This window comes from Lutjanus erythropterus, chromosome 2 (assembly GCF_056507025.1).
Source record: "Lutjanus erythropterus isolate fLutEry1 chromosome 2, fLutEry1.hap2, whole genome shotgun sequence".
Classification (NCBI taxonomy): Eukaryota; Metazoa; Chordata; class Actinopteri; order Lutjaniformes; family Lutjanidae; genus Lutjanus; species Lutjanus erythropterus.
Genome location: NC_139318.1, coordinates 27,809,076 through 27,828,131, shown reverse-complemented (window position 1 = coordinate 27,828,131; position 19,056 = coordinate 27,809,076). Strand labels below are relative to the sequence as shown.

The window sequence follows — 19,056 nt, the reverse complement described above, 5'->3', positions numbered from 1 at the left end:
CGGCACAGTGGGCCACCTCATTACGACATTCGACAGCCCAGAACAAAGTGACTTTAACCTGATGGAGACCAAGACGTAAACAGAAGAGGAAAAAAAGGAAAGTGCAAAAGTGAAGCACCGGAAAAAAGAAGCACTTGACTCCTTGACGAAGAAAAACAAATCTAAAAAAGTGAAAAAGAAAAATGTGAAAGTGGGGGTCAAATTAGAGTGAAGAGAGCCCGGTGGGCGACATTCATCATTTAGTAACCATGTTGGATGAGACTCAGTGTCATGCAAACACAGCTGCAAACTCCATGCATAAACCATGCAGGCAGGAGAGAAAACAGAAAAGGAAATGCCACAAAGTGAGACAAGCAACAATTCAAATAAAGGTTTACATCTTGCAAAATCAGACAAAGTGAAGGATAGAACAACTTAAAACAAATACACAAATATATGTACCGAACATTTTGTATTGTTATTAGTCCTGAAGGGATACTTCAGCTTATTTGATGTGAGGTTGTATGAGGTGCTCATCAAGAGTCAGTCTGACTGATGGTGGTCGGCACAACCCCAGTTTGGACAAAAAGAGGGGAGTACCAATACAGAAGCTGAGCAATGAACTGATCTGGAGTCAGCAACAACAGGTATTTCACTTTTTTTAAGAGTTCCCGTAAAAAAGATCAATACCAGTTTAAGTGAATGCTATATTAAAAATATTTTCACCACTTTACCTTGTCATCAGACAGCCTGTTCAGGCCCAAACTGCCGTTATATAAGCCAAATATCACTCTCTCCTAACCAACCACACTCCACAGGCAACATCAGTAATTTTACCTTGCAGAATATGAGTGCTGCCGGTGTACTGCTGCCTCGATCTGATAGTTTGTTTGTGTTATTGTGTGACTTTGGTAAATCTGATCTCTTTCCTTTAAAACACCAGTCACACAATAACAACAAACAAAATAAATAAAATAAATAACAAAATAAACAAAATAACAGATTGAGGCAGTAGTAGACCATCAATTCCACTGTTTCGTGAGGTAATATTATAGATTTTGCCAGTGGAGTTTGCTGAGTGTGACATCTGACTTATATAACTTCTGTTAGCTGTCTGACAGCAAGGTAAAGCAATGAAAATACACTAAATATAGGGAGCACTTAAACTCAGACAGATTTTTTAGGTGGACCTTTTTTAGGTGACTAAAATACCTTTTGTTGATGATCCTGTCCACATTAGTTTATTGATTAGCTTCTGCGGTGGCACTCATCCCTTCTTCTCCAAACTGGGGGCATGACCGCCATCTACTGCATATAATACATTGACTGTAAGTACCTCTTACAGTCCTTCATCAAATATTCTGAAATATTCCTTTAATCTCTCCTAAACTAAACAGTCTAGTTTGGATTTTGGTTTTGGTAGGTTTTTGATGTAGTGCTCGACAGACTGACATAAACTCTGCAAAAGGAGCTCTGAACTGGCACCCAAAACCCAAGACCAGTGATGCAATTAACAGAAAAAGTTTGCATTTAAGTGCAAAAATTGAGCGTTAACTTGGAGCTAAAAATGTGTGAAGCCCTCTGTGTATCAACTGGAACAATTTTTTGAACAATTGGTTTCTGTTTACATCTGAAGAAAATCTTTACAGTGTGAAGTAACATAGCATATGGGCCTTAGGGGAGAAGCTGAATGACAAGAGGCGGACTGACCTTTACAATGAAATCTGAACCCTCCATTTCAACAGTGAGACTAAACAGGCCGAGTGCTGAATGTAAGTGTGTGGACTGACTATAGCCGGGCCGGCAGCTGCTGCAGCTCTGCGTGGCCATGGTGCTGGAGCGAGGAAGGGACGGAGGGACGGAGGGAGGGAGGGAGGGAGGGGTGAGCTACAAGGCTGATGATGGATGAGAGGCTCCATCAGTAATGATGGCCTTTCAGAGGCTCTCAGCGAGCAGGGAAGACAGGCCACAGGCTCTGCTGTGTATAAACAGGTGAGGGGGGGTGGAGGGACTACGAGGTATTTGCTATAGATATACTGTCAACGTGCTATTCCCAGCGTTAAGAGAAGATTGGAGCCTCAACAATCTCTAAGTGGTGGCAGTTAGGTACCTCACCAACAGCAATTTTGCAATAATAATAGAGATCCAAAGCGGACTGGCCATGAGCTTCTTTCTTTGAGTCTCCCAGACCGTGAAACAGCTCAAATCGATGAAAAGTAAGAGGCAGAAAATGATGGAAGAGAAAAAGAGCCCATGAAACTGAGGAGCAAGAGCAGAAGGAGGTTCTCTGACCTGAGACTGATTGACAGATACGGCTCTTAAAAGAAAGTGGAGAGTGAAGGTCAAAAAGTCTCCATGGCTGCCCGGGCTGCATCTTTGGTTACCTGTGACCTGCGTCCTCGGTCCACGTAGGTGCAGATGGGGTTGTACGCGCCTGTTCCACATACATACAGGTGGGTCCGGTTCCACGGCTCAATCAGGCGGATGAAGTTTCCACATTCCCCCTGAGGGAGAGCAAAACAAAACCCAACAGTATTAGAGATGTAGACTGGGCTGCATCAAAAATGATTAATTTAATCTAAGATTAGCTCTAATCAGAGTTAATAAAACTAGGTTTAACATGAGTAAATCCAAAAGTAAAGAGAGCTCTGTTGCACAATTCAAAACTACCTGCTTAGTTAATCCAAGTTTATTGATTTACACCAAAATTAATTAATCTGTATGGTTTGTTTACCAAAAGTAAAATAAGCAAAAAATAAATTTGAGAGTGCCTTCAGCACCTAAAGGTACAAAAGGGGGTAGGAAACCGTGAACTCCCTGATGCTCTGTATACCTTATCAAAACGTTGCATTGTTCACTAGTAAACAAGTAAACAAAATGTTTAAATTTGCTAGCTAGCAAAAAAGTCAGAAAAATTACATTACAAGTTAACTTGCTATCGGGCCAGAAAAGTAACAAAATGTCGCTGTTAGTAATTAGTCTAATAATGATGACTCGGCTCTAATTTCTAATTTCCCTCTAATTTCTCCTCCTTTGAGAGGAACTTGTTGGCGGAGTCCAATATGGCCAAAGCCCAGAAATGAGTTAGTATATAAGCATTTCAGGTTCCCTCGTCTCAAAGTCAATGGGTATATAGTCAATAATCATTTTTTCATGGGTTTCTGGATTGCTAACACGTGGCTAAATGAGACTAAAGTGGTTCTCAGTGGAGATTAAATATCATCATGCCAAACAATAGTCACCTACTGCAGGTGACGCTGAGTCATGTGGTTGTGGTATAGTTCATTTATAGCCTATAATGTTAGCTTTACTTCTGGTGATTGCATTTATGCTTCAAAAATCGTAATAGTTTAATTTGTGAAGATTATTTAGCTGAACTAAATGTGTCAGTATCATAAACTTGAGCTTATTTTCAGCCAGAGCAATGCTAACTTCTGATGCTAAATGCATTACCTTCTGCAGCACTCTGTAGAGGATTAAAAAATGGACACATTCACAGAAAACAAGAAAAAAAAAAGACTGCCTGGCAGCAACTGGCAGTCTGTCTTTATGGGCACACTAGAGTGAAATAAAGAAAAGATGCATCATAAAACACAGCTGGCTTGAGTTTCTCACTTAAGTTTCTTTGAAGAACTTGATCATTTTTTTCTCAGGCCAACTCAAAAAGGCAGCTATTTTAAATATCAAACCTCCTCCAGTGTATGTTAATACTGAACCACAGTTTAAATTTGAGTTTAAAGTTTTGGTGCAACAGAATTTAATATAACCTAGGTTTAAAGAAAAAACTAAACTTAGGTTTAAAAAAAGAGGTTTAATTTATATTATTCTTAATTTTAAGATAGTTTTAAAGTTTGGTGCATCAATGATTTAATTAGATTTAATTGCAACCCACCCTTCAGTTTAAAAAAAGAAATCATGATCATGAAAATGCAACAGGGGAAGAAAAGGGTTACGTAACACATAATGCCCCACTGATGGTTAATAACCCCTCTGCCTGGCTTAAGACCATCACATCTATCATTTCCGCTGTTGGCTGGCTTGAGTTTGGCAGCTCTGTTTGCTGGCTCTGTGTGTCGGCCTGGCCCGGGCTTCACATCAGACCACACTGTCAGAGGGAAAAATGTTTCCAAACACCATATAACTGTGTGGCAGAAACCAAGAAAAGCAGTGCTAGTCAGCTGTGAAGTGTGTTTGCTGAGGGGATTGAGGGTAAAAACCAATTCAATGTTCTGTCAGACTTGAGAAACATTTTGGTTAGACCAAACAGGACTGTTGAGTGAAAATTTTGGTTTTTAGAGGAGAAAGATTTTTAAATCCAATTAGGGTTTTTTAAAAAGACGATTTAAAGATGTGCTTGTGCTGTGAGCTTTTTAAAATCTCATCATGACTGTGATCTATTTAGAATTTTGATTATATAAGTGGTAAGAATTCCATCTCTGTCTCTTAGAAATTACATTTGTAGACTTTATTACTAAATTGTTTTTTAAAATTACATTGTGGTGACAACGTAATTTCTGGCTAGATTATGTTACCAGAAAACGTTTCTTTGAAATAACAAATCAATATTTGTATTTCACCACAGTACATGGTACATATCCAAACTCCTGCAACCAAATCACTTTAGTGAAGGTAACAAAATATTTATTAGGATTTTGAGTAGGTTTTGGTAACAAAGGCATTTGGCTAAGGTTATGGAAAGACTGTCATTTCAGTTAAGTATTAATTAATTAATCTCATGTCTCAGGTCACTGCTGACTTGAATAATGCTGTATTCACTACAACTGGAGAGCATATTACAAAATTGCCTGTTTTGGCAAAAAGAAATATATTTCCTCATACTACTAATACACTTGGAGAGCAGTTTGTGTGTTTTTGCATTTGTGTGTCCCACCATTCCTCCTCTCCACATCCACATTCCTCCAATCCCCTCCAAACCTGCCCCCAAAATGTTCAGGGGGGCAGTCTTTTTTTTTTAATCATTCCATTTTAACATTAAATAAATACTCTGAAGTTTAATTTTAGAATCCTTTATTTTGAAAACCAGATCTACTGTAACTGTGAGGTACGTTTTCCACAATACCACACAGAAAAAGAAGAAAAACAAATACATTAATGTTTGCATTAGGGACTTCCTGAAAACTTGTTTCTTCACCTGGATGGGCTTGTTTTTGTAGGACGTATCGGTGCATGTTTCTGCAAGCTCTGAGTACACATGTAGTTTTGTTTTCATGATTGAGGATGAGTTAGTTAGTCTGGTAAAGTAGTTTACTACTTCTAATTTGCACTATCATGTCATGCTAACATTTGAATGTCATAACAGGTGCTCCATATTGATTGCATCTAGTTTTATATAACCTGTGTGCAAGAACAAATGCAGAACAAAACTTTTGCATTGTTTTGGTTTGTTACAGTATAAGCTAGTTATGTTAATAAAAAAACATATTTCCGTTGCATTACGCTTCCCTCAAAATGTATTTCTTGGACACAGGGATAAGAATTTAGGCGAGGGCAACACTTTTCTTTTTGGAGTGCAGACAAAGAGGTGCTGCTTGTGAAAAACAGCTCTGTGATTTCGAGGTCTGCAGCCTTCTAATCTCTGTTTTTTTGACCAGCTGTCTGCCTTCCTGGTCTCAAATCCACCCAAATCAAAACTCAAACTGCAGAAATGTACAGGCTGATGATATCTGTTCAGTTTTGTCCGTCAAGTCGGCTACTAGTGACAGCTGGCCAAAAAGAAAGGATGTACCAAGCATAATAATAATAAAAAAAAGATTGTATGCAGGAGGGGGGATGAGCCATTTTTGGCAGATCTTAGCAACACGACAGATGCACAAGTCAGAGGTTTGAGAGGATGTGTTTTTGTGTGTGTGTGTGTCTGTTTGTGTTTGTTCTGTGTGTATTATTCAGCGCACAGTGGTGCTCCCCCACTGAGAGCACAGTGGGGATGATTGCCTTTGACCTCCTGCCTGAACCGACATCCCCTCTGAATTGCTTTTGAATTGTCATCATCTGTCATTCCCTAAAGAGTGGCCACGGTTGCCAAGACGTCTCCTGGTAGCCAATTTTATTTCTTATTTTAGTGATGAAATTTCAAACCCACCTCTGACACACATACACACACACACACACATAAAGGCTCATACATGCACACACGAACATACAGGCCAATATACGATGTAGCCAGAGGCGGTGAGAGGCGCGGGTCACCAAACACGCATAAATGAACATTCCAGTTGGATAAACAGCAGCCCGCGCTCTCTACCAGCAGGGGAGAGCAGGGTTATTAGCCACAGTCTCATCACCAGCTCCTGACATGGGTGAGATGAGTGTGTGTGTGTGTGTGTGTGTGTGATTCGGGGGGGTCAGAATGTGTGAACAAAATCAAAAGCGAAGGATCTGGTTTTTATATGAATTTCAATGACGAGTTTCTTTGTGGGGGCTGCAACAGCGGTGGCCGCGTTTGAATGTCTGAATCCTATTAACACTTCAGACACGCCTGTGGCTTCCTCTGGCTAATTCATGTCTGGACAACACAGGGTGAAATAATTACCGCGCCAAACGGAAAATTAGATTATATTAAAAAAAAAAAAAATAGAATATCTATGATATGTATGAGATATGTGAATATGTTTTCGCCTCTAAATGAAGTCGACTGACACGTTCCAAGTTCCTGGTGGAGCTTAATTGGTGGCAGCTGTATGCAATCAGCAATCAGGGATGCAGAGACGGTAAATAAGAGCTTCACAGCAAGTCACACATTAGAAGGAGCTTTAAAATGTCCTCCACTGACCTCAGTGCCATATTCATATCAAGGCAGTCGCCAAAAAGACACACCCATGATTCTTACACGGGGGTATCCACCAGATTAAATGTTTAAATGTGCAGCAGGTCATAAAGGAGGGATGAAGGTGGCACACTATCTCCTGGAGCCTTACGTGACATTTTTAAATGCCTGTTTTGTCCAAGCAGCTGTCTAAAACCTAAAGAATAATCTATTTACAATAACATAAAACAGAGAAAATCCTTTCTTGAATCAAGAAATGTTTGCCAATTTTGCTTAATAAGTATGATATGATACAAAATGATTACTAAATTCTAAACATTGTCGGACACGTTCTGTCAACTACCTTATTTTTACTTCAAACATTTTAAAGTTAGCTTGAAAGCATGAGTGAAGGACAAGCAGGTCTGTAGGCAGTGAGTTAAAGACACTGAGCTGATACAGCCAGTATTAGTCCTGAGTGTTTTGTTGGTAATTTCTCGTACTGATGAAATGTCTTTTCTAATGGTGCTGAAATTGCTGAGGGTGTGTGTCCTAGTGGGAATTCATTATCGTTCTTCAGCTTTTTGTGTTTCTTTGTTTTTTCTGTCGTGTTTTGGGCTGTTTTTTTTTTTTTTTTTTACTATGAGAGGGACTACTGATGAAAATGAACTACAATACAATGTATTATGCATTATCCTTGCTAAACAAACAAACAAATAAAAAGTAGTCCTTTAATTTCACATTATTTGAATACTTACATTGGTGTCTTTCCCTGACAGGACACATTCAGTCTTTCTCTGAGGAGCGACCGGCCAGTGGATCTGACAGAAAGAGATCAACAAGCTGGTCACATGTAAACTTTTGCGGGGGCTAAATCAGGATTATTGTTTGCGTGTGTGGGACGTTGTTTCTTACTATGAGCGGCTCCTTGTTGATGTCATGCAGATCCAGTGAGAGGATGTAATCTTTGCTGCCCACATACATGCGGTCGTGGTCCTCGTCCATGCGAAGGATCCGATAGTCGGTGGAGTTTAGCAAAAAGGAGAAGTGGTGAGCAGTGCCGGTGGACTTTAACTCTGTGAAGACGCAAAAGGAGAGGAGAAATAAATTGGTTTTCTTCAAGCTGTGCCTATAATTCTGTAGTAGAAAAACACACAATGACATTGGGAAACACAAACCACAGACATGGTCTCGAGAGATGTGTGTAGGCTGCTTATTTGTGGCAGAGAGTTGCCCTTTGGTTTGGAAAAGTTCTTTCATTTTTCCTGAACTAGAGGTGATTTTCTCTCTATTTACTTTACTAATCTAAAACACACACACGCAAGCACTCACACACACACACAATATGCTAATGTGGAGCCATGATAGTATGCTAATGATGGACCAAATCTTCCCTCAGTCTCTCCTAAAATTCATTTACAGAAGCCGTTTGTTCTTTTTTATCTTTAGCCCCGCAATTACATCCTCTCATTATGGGGTTCTGGATAGGCTAAATCTGGTTATGACAGGTTTGACAAAAGCAAGCAGGCATACAGTCTCTCAAGAATCAGAACTGAATGGCCACAGACAAGTAATGGATTACTCCACAGGCTGCATCTGTGGGGGGGCACTGGGTTTTATTTATTTGACCTATATTCAGCTGAACACAGTACAAAGACAAGACTGATACAGACATATTCACAATGTGCAACACGTTCCAAAAAGTAGGGACAGGAGCATATTTACTGTTTAAGTTTTGAAAGAGAAATTCCTTCCTATTCTTGCTCGATATACGACTTCAGTTGTTCCATCACCTGGGGTCTCTGTTGTCGTATTTTGCACTTCATAATGCGCCACGCATTTTCAATGAGAGACAGGTCTGCAAAGTCTTGTACCTGAGCTCTTTTAATACAAAGCCACGCTGTTGAAACACATGCAGAATGTGTCTTGGCACTGTCTTGCTGAAATAAGCAGGGACGTCCCTGAAAGACATTGTCTGGATGGCGTCATATGTTGCTCCAAAACCTGTATGAATATTTCGGCATCAGTTTTCTGCTCCTGTCCCATCTTTTTTGGAACATGTTCGGAATAAGCATGTATTCACAAAAAAAAATAAGTTTTATCAGTCTGAACATGAACCGTATTGTCTTTGTACTGTATTCAATGATACATAGATTTTTTTTTAAATCAGGGTTTGCAGTATGACCACTGTGCCGCATTTGACTGTTGATTTAGAATCTGAATGTCAAAATTATGCTTCAAATTATTCGGTTCAGCCCTAGCTGGTATCCTGAGCTGCTGTCACATAACATGGATTCCATTACAAAAAGCCAAACAGCAGATAATGTTCAGGAGCTGGCAGCCTAACCCTGGCTTTCCTTCACCTTTTTGAATTCTAATCGAGCTGTGGTGGAGACGATCAGCTTCACTATAATCTCCTCTCGTGAATTCTCCATCTCAGCTGCAGAAGAGGAGATGCCGGCCACTCCCAGGCTTATAGTCTCACATCATATCATACATAACACGGCCACATCCTTTCCTCCATATCACTGCTGAAACGATTCTACTATAAAACTTCTCTCCAATGGCTCACATACTGCTGCTCAGGGCACATCGCCGCTGGTGTGTGTGAGTGTGAGTTTAAGTTACACTCTGGGTGTGAGGGGAGATAAGTGGAGATCTGGTGTACGGAAAGCAGCTTTTTCTCCCGGTCCTCCCATTACCTCCCAAGCTGTTAGAGAATCTGATAGGAGGTCTCTCTCTTTCTCTTGCTCTCTTTCAAACTACGCTTGGGAAAGTGGAGCTTGAGAAAGTTGAGCCCGCACTTGTGCTCTTCTATTTGCAGAGGAAAAGTAGAGGACCAGATAGAGGACCTGTTCATGTTCCACTTCAATGGGACCAGACAAACGCCCCTACTGTTCTCCTCAGCCAAGACTGAGACCCACTGAAGATGAGAGAGACTTCCAAACAGCTTTTCCTGACCAGGAGGAAGCAGAAAGTCTTGTTACTTTACTGGAAATAAAAAGACAGCATGATGTTTTCCACCTGCACAACACATCGTGAAATACTGACATGAATCCTCTGCCAGAAAGCCTTTCAGCTGCTGGTGCGCTGAGCTCTCTCAGGAACTGTGAAATACTGCCGTCACGGTGCAGCATCACGGCACGCAGTGAGGTGGATAAGGTAGTAAATACGAGTAGACACGGCTGTCACCCATGTAATTCTCATAAGTTGCCTCCAAATTCATGCTTTACTATTTGTTCTGACTCTCATAGACGGGGAATTATAGTAGACCTAGGTGTTTCTGAACTGTTAGTGAAGTCAGGATATGTCAGAGAGGAAGGACTCACAATGTTAGCATCCAATCCAATGTATTTTAAGTCTGTTATTACCTCTCTTTAGAGTGGGTTTCATTGTTAGAGGCAGAGATCACCAGTGCAGGATTCATATTACAAGAAATGATGCATGCATGTCACATTATTGTTTTCGTTATTTAGCTTCACTATTTACTTTTTGGCATTCTTTCATCAAAAATGCGCCATAAAACAAAACATTAATTTTCAGTGTTTTACGATAGTGGATGAGCTTAAAATTTCATCCAGCTCCTTTGATTGTGCTCTGCTATGGTAATAAACACACAATGTTCTGCCACTAGGGGTTTCTCTCACATTGAAAGAATAACAAAAGACAGTTTGTTTGAGTTTGTTTGGCTGCACTGTAAACTGATACACCTGTTGCTTAATTTCTTGTGTTTCTGACAAAGTAGCTGCTCAATAACTGTTTGTCGTCGTATTAAATGGGCTAGTTGTTACCGCCAGTAAAGAAGGGTGTCGTCAAATCACCTTGAAGTCAAATTTCAAGGATCATAACTTTGATCGATATTGATGTCACCCATATCACCCATCCTTATGGCAAAGCACATTCACGAGTGCAGCAAAGTAGGACATGGGTGCAGGTGATGACAGCAACATGATGAATCACAGCCCCACTGGACGTCCTAAGTTAAGCATCTATGCTTGTGCACAAACAGTACACAAACATACACAAATAGGAAACATCCTACAACTCCGATTCTCTCTCCATCCCGTCTCGTTTTCAGTCCTTGTCTGCTTGTCAGCGACACACTCATCCAGCCAGCTGCTCTGTCAGGCCCCTGGTCGGACGATACCGGAGCTTCAGGGACACCAGACATCATCAGCTGACATCCCACATTTATCACCTCTGGACTCAGATTCACACTCAGGGGCATCTGAACGGTGGTGACTGGCTGTCACAAGTCCGACAGCGGTTAAAGGTCAGGGAAGAGACAGACAGACGAGACAGACGAGACAGGCAGACAGACAGATAACCTACTGCGTTACGAATCAACATTCATCAGAACAGATTATCAGTTAACACCAACTGAGATTCTGACAGCCTGTCATCTTCCTTCGATTCAGGATCACCGAATCAATATCTTCATATCACTTTTGGAGCAGCAGACCTACTTTCATACTGGCAGAAATGACCCGAATGACCCACATATCATAAAAAACAAAACAAAAATCAGCAGCAAGTGAGGTCCAAAGTCAACTTTTCTGTATTGTAACAAATACAGTATACAATAACGTTCAATTGGACATTCCTGGTAGCTAACAAAATACTGTATAGAAGTATAGTAGAAGTATAATTTTATAATACAAAAGTTATTGCAAGTGTACTTGTACTTTCATTGCTTAATTTAATGTTTAAAAAATAAACTAAAAAGTGTTCTTCAAAATAAGCTCAACTTGAATGTGCTAAAATATATTTTGTAATTCTGCAGTACGTAAAGAGGTATTTCAGTGTACTTACAAGAAACGTACGATATGATAAGTGTATTGTAAATTACTGTACTTTTAAAATGTAAAATTAAAATACTAAATTGCAAATATGTATCGGTTATACTTTATTTTCAAAAAGTATAATTTTTCAAGTCCTTTGTAATACACTATTAGTGTGCTTTAATAACATATACTCTAGTTTCACTTCAATAGTATTTAAGTATGATGACAAAAAGTGCATTTTAATATAAGTTTATTTGAAGCTGGACTTCAATGTACTTTGAAAAAGTAGCACAAACGAGGTAAACTTCAATTTCATTAGTCAAGCATGTATATTAGTACATACAAGCCATATACTTAGTGTTCTAAATATACTTGAAGTTGTTCCACTTTAGCACATTAGAGTTACACTAAACTAAACTAAACTAAACACTTAAAATTGTGCTCAGTGTAATTACAACTAAAATATACTTAGTACAAAAGCAGTGGCAAACTTCAAGTTAACTAACCATTGACACACTTTAAGTATATTGATGATTAGCCTGATTGCAAGCACACTCAAGAAAATTTAATATACTTAGCATATTTATTTTTCACCATGGTATGCAGCTCTGCAGTATATAAAATTGAACTGTAGGAGATCACAATAATGGGAGGAATCAAAGGAAGAATTTCCTAACATCTACAGCACAAGGGACTCATTCCAAAGCCCATTTAAAGCCTCCATGAAGACTACAAGTCCCTTTGGCTAAAATACAATGACGCTATTATAGTTATACTGTACATTAACTCTACTCATCTTGCCATTTTAATCTGTGAAAATGAAGTGGCAATCATGCACTCGGGAGAAATATTACATCTTTGCGAGATGAGACATGCTAAAACACATTTTCTTTGAAATAATGCCTGTGGCGTGGTGAGATAAGGAGTCAGGAATGATAACAGTCCACCTCAAAGTGCTCATACGCCGCTCCATTGTCAGCACAAATTCAGTTTCTCCGAAACATTCCTGTGTGTTGCAGCTCAGCCTGAATTGGCCGTGCCTCTGACGCCAAGAAAAATGTTACAAAACTAAACACAGCCTTGACATTGTGTTAAACGGTTGACTTTTTACGAGTTGGTAAATTTAGAAATGATAGGGCACAAGTGTCTATCTGGTGTATATCATTGCGTTTCCCAGCAAGGTCTTTGTAATCACTACCAGACGCACAGGCAGACAGAGCTGAATTGTCTTCTTCTTCTCAGCAAGTGCATGTGGAACTGTCGTCAATTTGTTGAGGATCTTTTTTGTTGGATAAAATCCAATCTGTCCCCACTATACTGGCCCTGAATATGAATGACATCTGCTGGTAAACTGAGCCTGTAGTCTGTCCACCTGTTGATGTGACCCCTCTGCACCGTGGCCACTCTCTGCTCTGTTCTGCAGCCAAGGTATTTAGCCTTTCTGCAGAGCTTCATACCTCGGTGTGGCTTTCCTGGGTCATCCTCAAAGGGACATGAGGGACCTCTGTTTTGTATCTGTAAGGAGATGACGGTAGATGCAGCTCACAGACACCGCTGCCACTTCTTTTCATGCAACTATCAGCCTCGCAGATCTCCCCTTTCTTTTCTGTGAGAGTGTGTGTGTGTGTGTGTGTTACAGGTGAAAGAGAAAAGGGGGTCTGAGGAAGCAGGCAGCAGAAAATCCCACATACCTGCCCAGGCATTCCCGGCATGTTGTCTGAATTCCCCAATCTACTCATGTTCACATTCTCGTAAAGCAGAGGTGTGGCCCCACCTTGCTGCAGCTTGTCTGCAGCCATGCGTGCACTGATGTGTCCCTGTGTGGATTTTCTTTATCAAGTTATATGTTAGGGCTGTCCTCAACCGACATTTTTTATTTGTTATAACAATTAAAATTGCCTTGAGAAGTGATGTCTAAGGTCATGGTTGTGCAAGTAATGATTGTGGTTTTTCAGTAGCAAATGACGTGACATTTTAATTTCATCCCAAAATAGCTGATGAGGGTCTAATTTAGAGTTGTCACAATTCCAGAATTTTAAACTTCAATGCTAATATAAAAAACTGTACTCAACACCTCTTGTGATATCATGGCAAAAAGGAAAAATGTCCTAGGCACACAAAATAGAAGTCACATTTCAGGCAGGACGATAAAGACTGAACTGAACTGAGGTCCTGAATGAAGACGTGGCAGATCAGAAAATGCTCATGAATCATCTTTGGAGTAATCGTGACTCATTCTGGAAGACACTGACAAACCTCTTCAGTTGTTCGGATATGAGGACTTTTGGACAAAATTTCTGTGCTGTAAATGTGTATCATCAACAATTGGAAGCATGTGTATGTTCAGTGCAAATCCCAAATGTATACTGAATGTCTGAATCCATTACATTATATCTTTTTTAGTGTAAGTGCACAGGACAGAGAGGTCATTGCACATATCAGAGGGGCTGAAAAGCAGCAGGAAGCCTTATCAGCCCGACCTGTCGCAGCTTTGTGTTTGCCTCCGCTCAACACTTCATAATCAGCCTCTCGCCACCCACTGGGAGCAGGACTATTGACTCAGAACACATGTCAGAGGAGCTGATTGCTGCTTACCTGTGCCTGTCAAGGACAAATAATTGGCACCAGATTACGTCTTATCTCTGAGCTTCCGGATGCTGTCACTCAGACGCTCTTCACGCTTGTCTGCCACTGATACACTGTGTATGCGTGTGTGTGTGTGTGTGTGTACATAGAAATAGAAGTAGAGCTCTCTGATCCTCACATCAAATCAGGGACACCTGTCTCCCACCGCACAAATCAAGAGCAGAGACAGATTGATTTAAGTAGTGAGTTCACTTCCTGCATGGAAACAAGAGATTATAACAAATCTATTTCTGCTGTTTCGGATGACAGGAAAGGTTAATTAAAGCACGAGGGAGTAAGAGGAGCATCTCTGGTTTAACTGACAGGAAAGGTCATTTAGTTTCCTTATTCCACTGTCTCTGGTCTGCAAACCCAGCCACCATTAAGTTCTACTGTATATGCAGTCATCAGGAGAGGATACCATGGGATTACATGCAGAGATGGGAAGTACAAGACATGCAAGATGTCTAATTTACTTTCCAAAGGTAATTCCAGCTCTTACACGAAAGAGATGGACTGTAGAAAATTACTGCAAGAAATAAAGAAAGCTTTCAGTGCAAATTCACGAAAAAAAGAAATACACAGCAAAACTCCAATGCAGTGTGACTATCAAAAGCCTGAGGAGTCTCATGTGAACACTACACACGGCCACGGACAGCTGCCCTCCACGGTCCTGCAGGGCCACAGGTGAAAGGTTAAAGGACACGAGGGGTCTGAGGTGAAAGCTCATCCCTGGCCTCCTTACACACTTCAGCATATTCAGGATTATCTCTGGGGAGGGGGTCAGGCAGGGTGCCTGCTCCAAGCAGGGTCCTGAAAGAGCAGGGTGGTCATGATGATAGCAGGGTAGGATGGTTTGAGGAGGAGAGACAAAAGAAATGTCTGAATGAAGGCAAAAAACATTGTTGTAGCTACTGTTTAAAGGAGAAATATGTAAATCCTTAGTCTGCAAGAATGAGTACTGAGGTTTAAATAGCGAGTTGGATGGTATATTAAATAAATTGAGATCCTTGTTAATATAGCATCTATGGTTGAAGTACATGTATTTGTTGCACGCACTGATATTGGACTGGTACTCGGTATTGGCCAATGCATAAAATTCAGGTATTGGAATCAGTCTCAACAAGGAAAAAATGTTATCGGACCATTTCTAAAAGTTAGCATGTTTCTTTAATATGTGGTGACATATCATGTTCATTTCATGATTTAGTACAGTAAATACATTACATATTTCTCCTTTAAAAAAACGGCAAGAAAAAACAATTTCATGATATTACTGCTGCCTCTTAACTACTAAAACAGTTTTTATCTACTAGTTTTCCTCTTGGTTACACAGAACTAAGTAGAGTGGGACTACATCCAAGCGGCATAAATTTAATTTAGAGCATATCGTCACAGAACAAAAATCTAAGTTACCAAGAAAAATGAGAAATCCATATTCACGCTGAGCTGTAAACACTGTAAAGCTTTCCAGGAAATCAATGTACAGGTCTGCTTGCCTTTACAACACTAATCTCTGGATTGTGGAGAACATGAAAAACACCGGTTGGTTCCTTACTTCGTTTACAAAATGCTCTATCCTGAGGCGCTGTCTGGGCCCGTGGCTGGCCAAGTGTTTGTGTGTGTGGGATTGGGGTTGTGCAGATGCTGCAAGTCGCTGTAATGATGATGAAGCTGTGTTTGTTGTTGTAGCTGAGCTGCCGCTTGCAGCGAGCTGGTCAGGGCGGCGGCGGTGGTCAGTGGTGACAACACAGGTTAGAGGGATTATGGGCAGGGCTGAATAATGAGACAGAGCTGGTGCGAATGAGTGAAAAATCCTCCTCTCCCTGGTTGACCTCTGACCCATGGCACTCAGAGCAAATACTCTCCCTCTCTGTCAGCTGCACTAACACACACCCAGATGCACAATGCTCTCTCAGAGGAGTCTGTTCAGTCCTATTTATGGATTTTCTACTAATCCTCCACTTGATAGGGAGTGCTAAAATTTGCATATTCCTGAGCCAAGATGTCGATAAATCAGTTCCTTTCTAGCCAGGGCTGTGACAGTATGGATATTTTTTTTAACCATTGTGAAAAAAGCAACATATTTCCACTGCAGGCGGTTTACTGTGACTGCCCAATAACTATGTTTCATTGCACCCAATTGAATGATATTGTAATAAGTAGTGGTGTGTATCTCTCTGACTGAGACCGATTTGATACGTATCTCGATACATGTTCAACGATATGATATGTAATATTTAAAGGCCAACAATTCGGTTCGATACGATTCAGCTCTGTCACGATACAATACGATATGATGCAATACAAGACAATGCAATGTGTCTGTCTTTACATTTTGATTCGATTAATGCTACGTTTGTAGAGTGCTGTTAGTTGCAAAAAAATCCTCATAGTTTTACTAACTGTAACAGTAGAGACAGAGAGGAGACATTTCAGTGGTGTTAACATCTTATTATGAGTCTCATGTGTAAATGAGATCCTGTAGCCTAAATGAGAATCTGTGAACAAACTTTAAAACTGTTTAAAATATTAGTATTTTTGCAGTAAGATGATCTGCTGTTCTGTTTCATATGAAGAGTGTTGTGGTTTTGATTAGTGTGGAGGAACAGTGATGCTCTGTGTTACCTGCTCTCACAGTGACATGACGTCTCTGTGGGTCAGACTCGTGTCTCTGTACTCTGCTGTCTGACACGTTTTGCATAAATGATTTGCGTCACTGTTTCTCAACTTTCTTGTAAAACCCAAACTTATTCTACACTTGCACATTATGAAAGTTTGGTGGTACGACGCGGTACAATGTCACTTCTGTTGCTGTTTTCAGCGTCCTTTACGATGTCAGTTCTACTGTGCTCAATTACCTCTCAGAAGCTTTGTAATCCAGTCTAGTCAGTACAGCATTTTTGGAGACTTTGTAAAATAATAATCCACGATGACAAATCCAATATTGAATTCTTCTGTGATAATTTATCCATTCTTCCGTGTTGAAAACAGGTGTTAGCACTGTGTTTACTGACTTTTGGTGTGACAGTGCTGATCTCAACATGAGATTGACTCTTTAAAATAAAATTTGAGATGATGACGGTCAAGAACTCAACCCAGTAGCAGGCATGACATGATCACAGTATTGCAATAATCTGGTTATAAAGGGGGTTGGAGAAAAAAATGATTTTCTTAGGTATTGTGATTCTTTTTTTATGATTCCTGAATCAATTTTTTATATATACAAATAACTACCATTTTGTCCATTAGCTTGATGCTAACACATAATAGGAATTCCTATTGATGCGCTAACAGATATTAGCCTCCTGATTGCAATGCATGATCACATGCTTAACATAAAATGACATGTGAACTGAACAAAGCATAACTTTAAGCATGGCCTCTTGCTTCCTCGTCTATCAAGGTCACGGCCAGTGTGTTGCTAGCTGGGGGCAATAAGAGGGGGGCAATTAGGAGGTAAATTTAGAGAGACCATTAGCAGCAAGTGTTGACTCACAATCCACTGGGGACAACAGCCACCTCTACCCTCTCTGGGTGTTCCACTCTCCGGTCCAGCACTGAGAATCCACTCCATTCCCTGTGGTCATTTTTCACCCACAACAGCAAATGGTGTAGTGGTGGAGGAGTGAGAATGGAGGGAGGAGTCCCGGAGGGAGAGGAGCCTGACAGCGAGCCTAAGAACTCCCATTTATCACAGCAGGCAGGAGAGAGCCATGGAAACTCTGAGTCGAACTCTGGGAGAGCTGAGATCCCCTCTACTGCTGCCGCTGCTGCAGGGCAAAAACCACAGCGAACAATGGCACACACAGGCTCTCCACTGTGTATTCTAATCATGAGTTGGACAGAGGACAAAACACCCCGATTGTGTGCCCAAATACACAAAAACACTGATTGAGATCTCAGTTGCCAGCTTAGGTAGAGAACAGCAGAGGACTGAGAGCGGAGAAGTTCTCAAAAGTCGTGTTATAAAAGGGTGGAAGAACTAATGAGAAAGCAACATTTGGCAGTCAAGCAGTTATCATATATACAGACATCCAAATTCACAGGTTAAAATGGACATACCTGCATTAAAGAAGCTATGTGTAACAGTTTAATCACGTGTAAATGAGCAAACAAGCATGCTCTCTAATGGCTTATGTGAGTTCCCCTTGCTGTAGTTGATGCACCAACCACATTTGAACAGATTTTTAGCCAATAGTTAATACAACAGACGCACGAGGTGGAATTCTCTAGTAGGCCAAGACGTTAGAGTATCTATATATTTATCATGTAGCTTGTGAATACACCTCTCTTGCAAGGTAATGTGATTTGGGCAGCAGAACTCCTCACCACGTTTTCACATGACGTTAAAGTGACACTTTGTGATGGCAATAAACCGCTAATCTGGTTCGCAAACCCTCTCAGACAAAAAGAGTGACAAGAAAACATGGAGGAGGAGAATGAAACTGTAAATACTGAGGCAGCCCAACCAGGCCGGTATTTATTTGCACCTGTTAATCTTAAAAGCTGTAACACTTGACATCTTAAAGCTTTCATTTTGAAAGAATGTTAGTTTTACTATTTTGAATCTTTTGTTTTTAACTGAAGTATTATTTCATGTGAGGCAACATTGTTTTGAGTTCCAAGTTTCAAGTACAATATGGTTATTTTTGATCTTCTTCTTTGAATTTACAGGACAGTTACTGTATTGTGATACCTACAGTTACTGTGAATATAAAATTACATCTAACATGATAGAAGATTCTGTCATATCGGCCACTGCTAGTGGAAAGAAATGGTTCAGATCAAGCTTGTTAGTGTCAGGTTTGAGGGATAATAGAGGGGAGAATTTAGGACTAACAATGCAATGGCCTTTGGTAAGGAACTATAACCTCATGGTGCCGGTTCAGATGCCCTGACAAG

The 19,056-nt window shown here is 40.4% G+C and overlaps 1 protein-coding gene across 1 annotated transcript in view; it reads right to left on the bottom strand.

Moving 5' to 3' along the window:
- sema3fa (sema domain, immunoglobulin domain (Ig), short basic domain, secreted, (semaphorin) 3Fa) overlaps nt 1-19,056 on the bottom strand; it is a 73,361-nt gene that overhangs the window by 22,775 nt on the left and 31,530 nt on the right. Inside the window, exons 3-5 of the mRNA XM_084735795.1 lie at nt 7,658-7,818; nt 7,501-7,563; nt 2,364-2,483 (exon numbers count right to left, since the gene is read on the bottom strand). Coding sequence (XP_084591921.1) covers nt 2,364-2,483; nt 7,501-7,563; nt 7,658-7,818 — 344 coding nt within the window. The remainder of the gene's footprint in view (nt 1-2,363; nt 2,484-7,500; nt 7,564-7,657; nt 7,819-19,056) is intronic.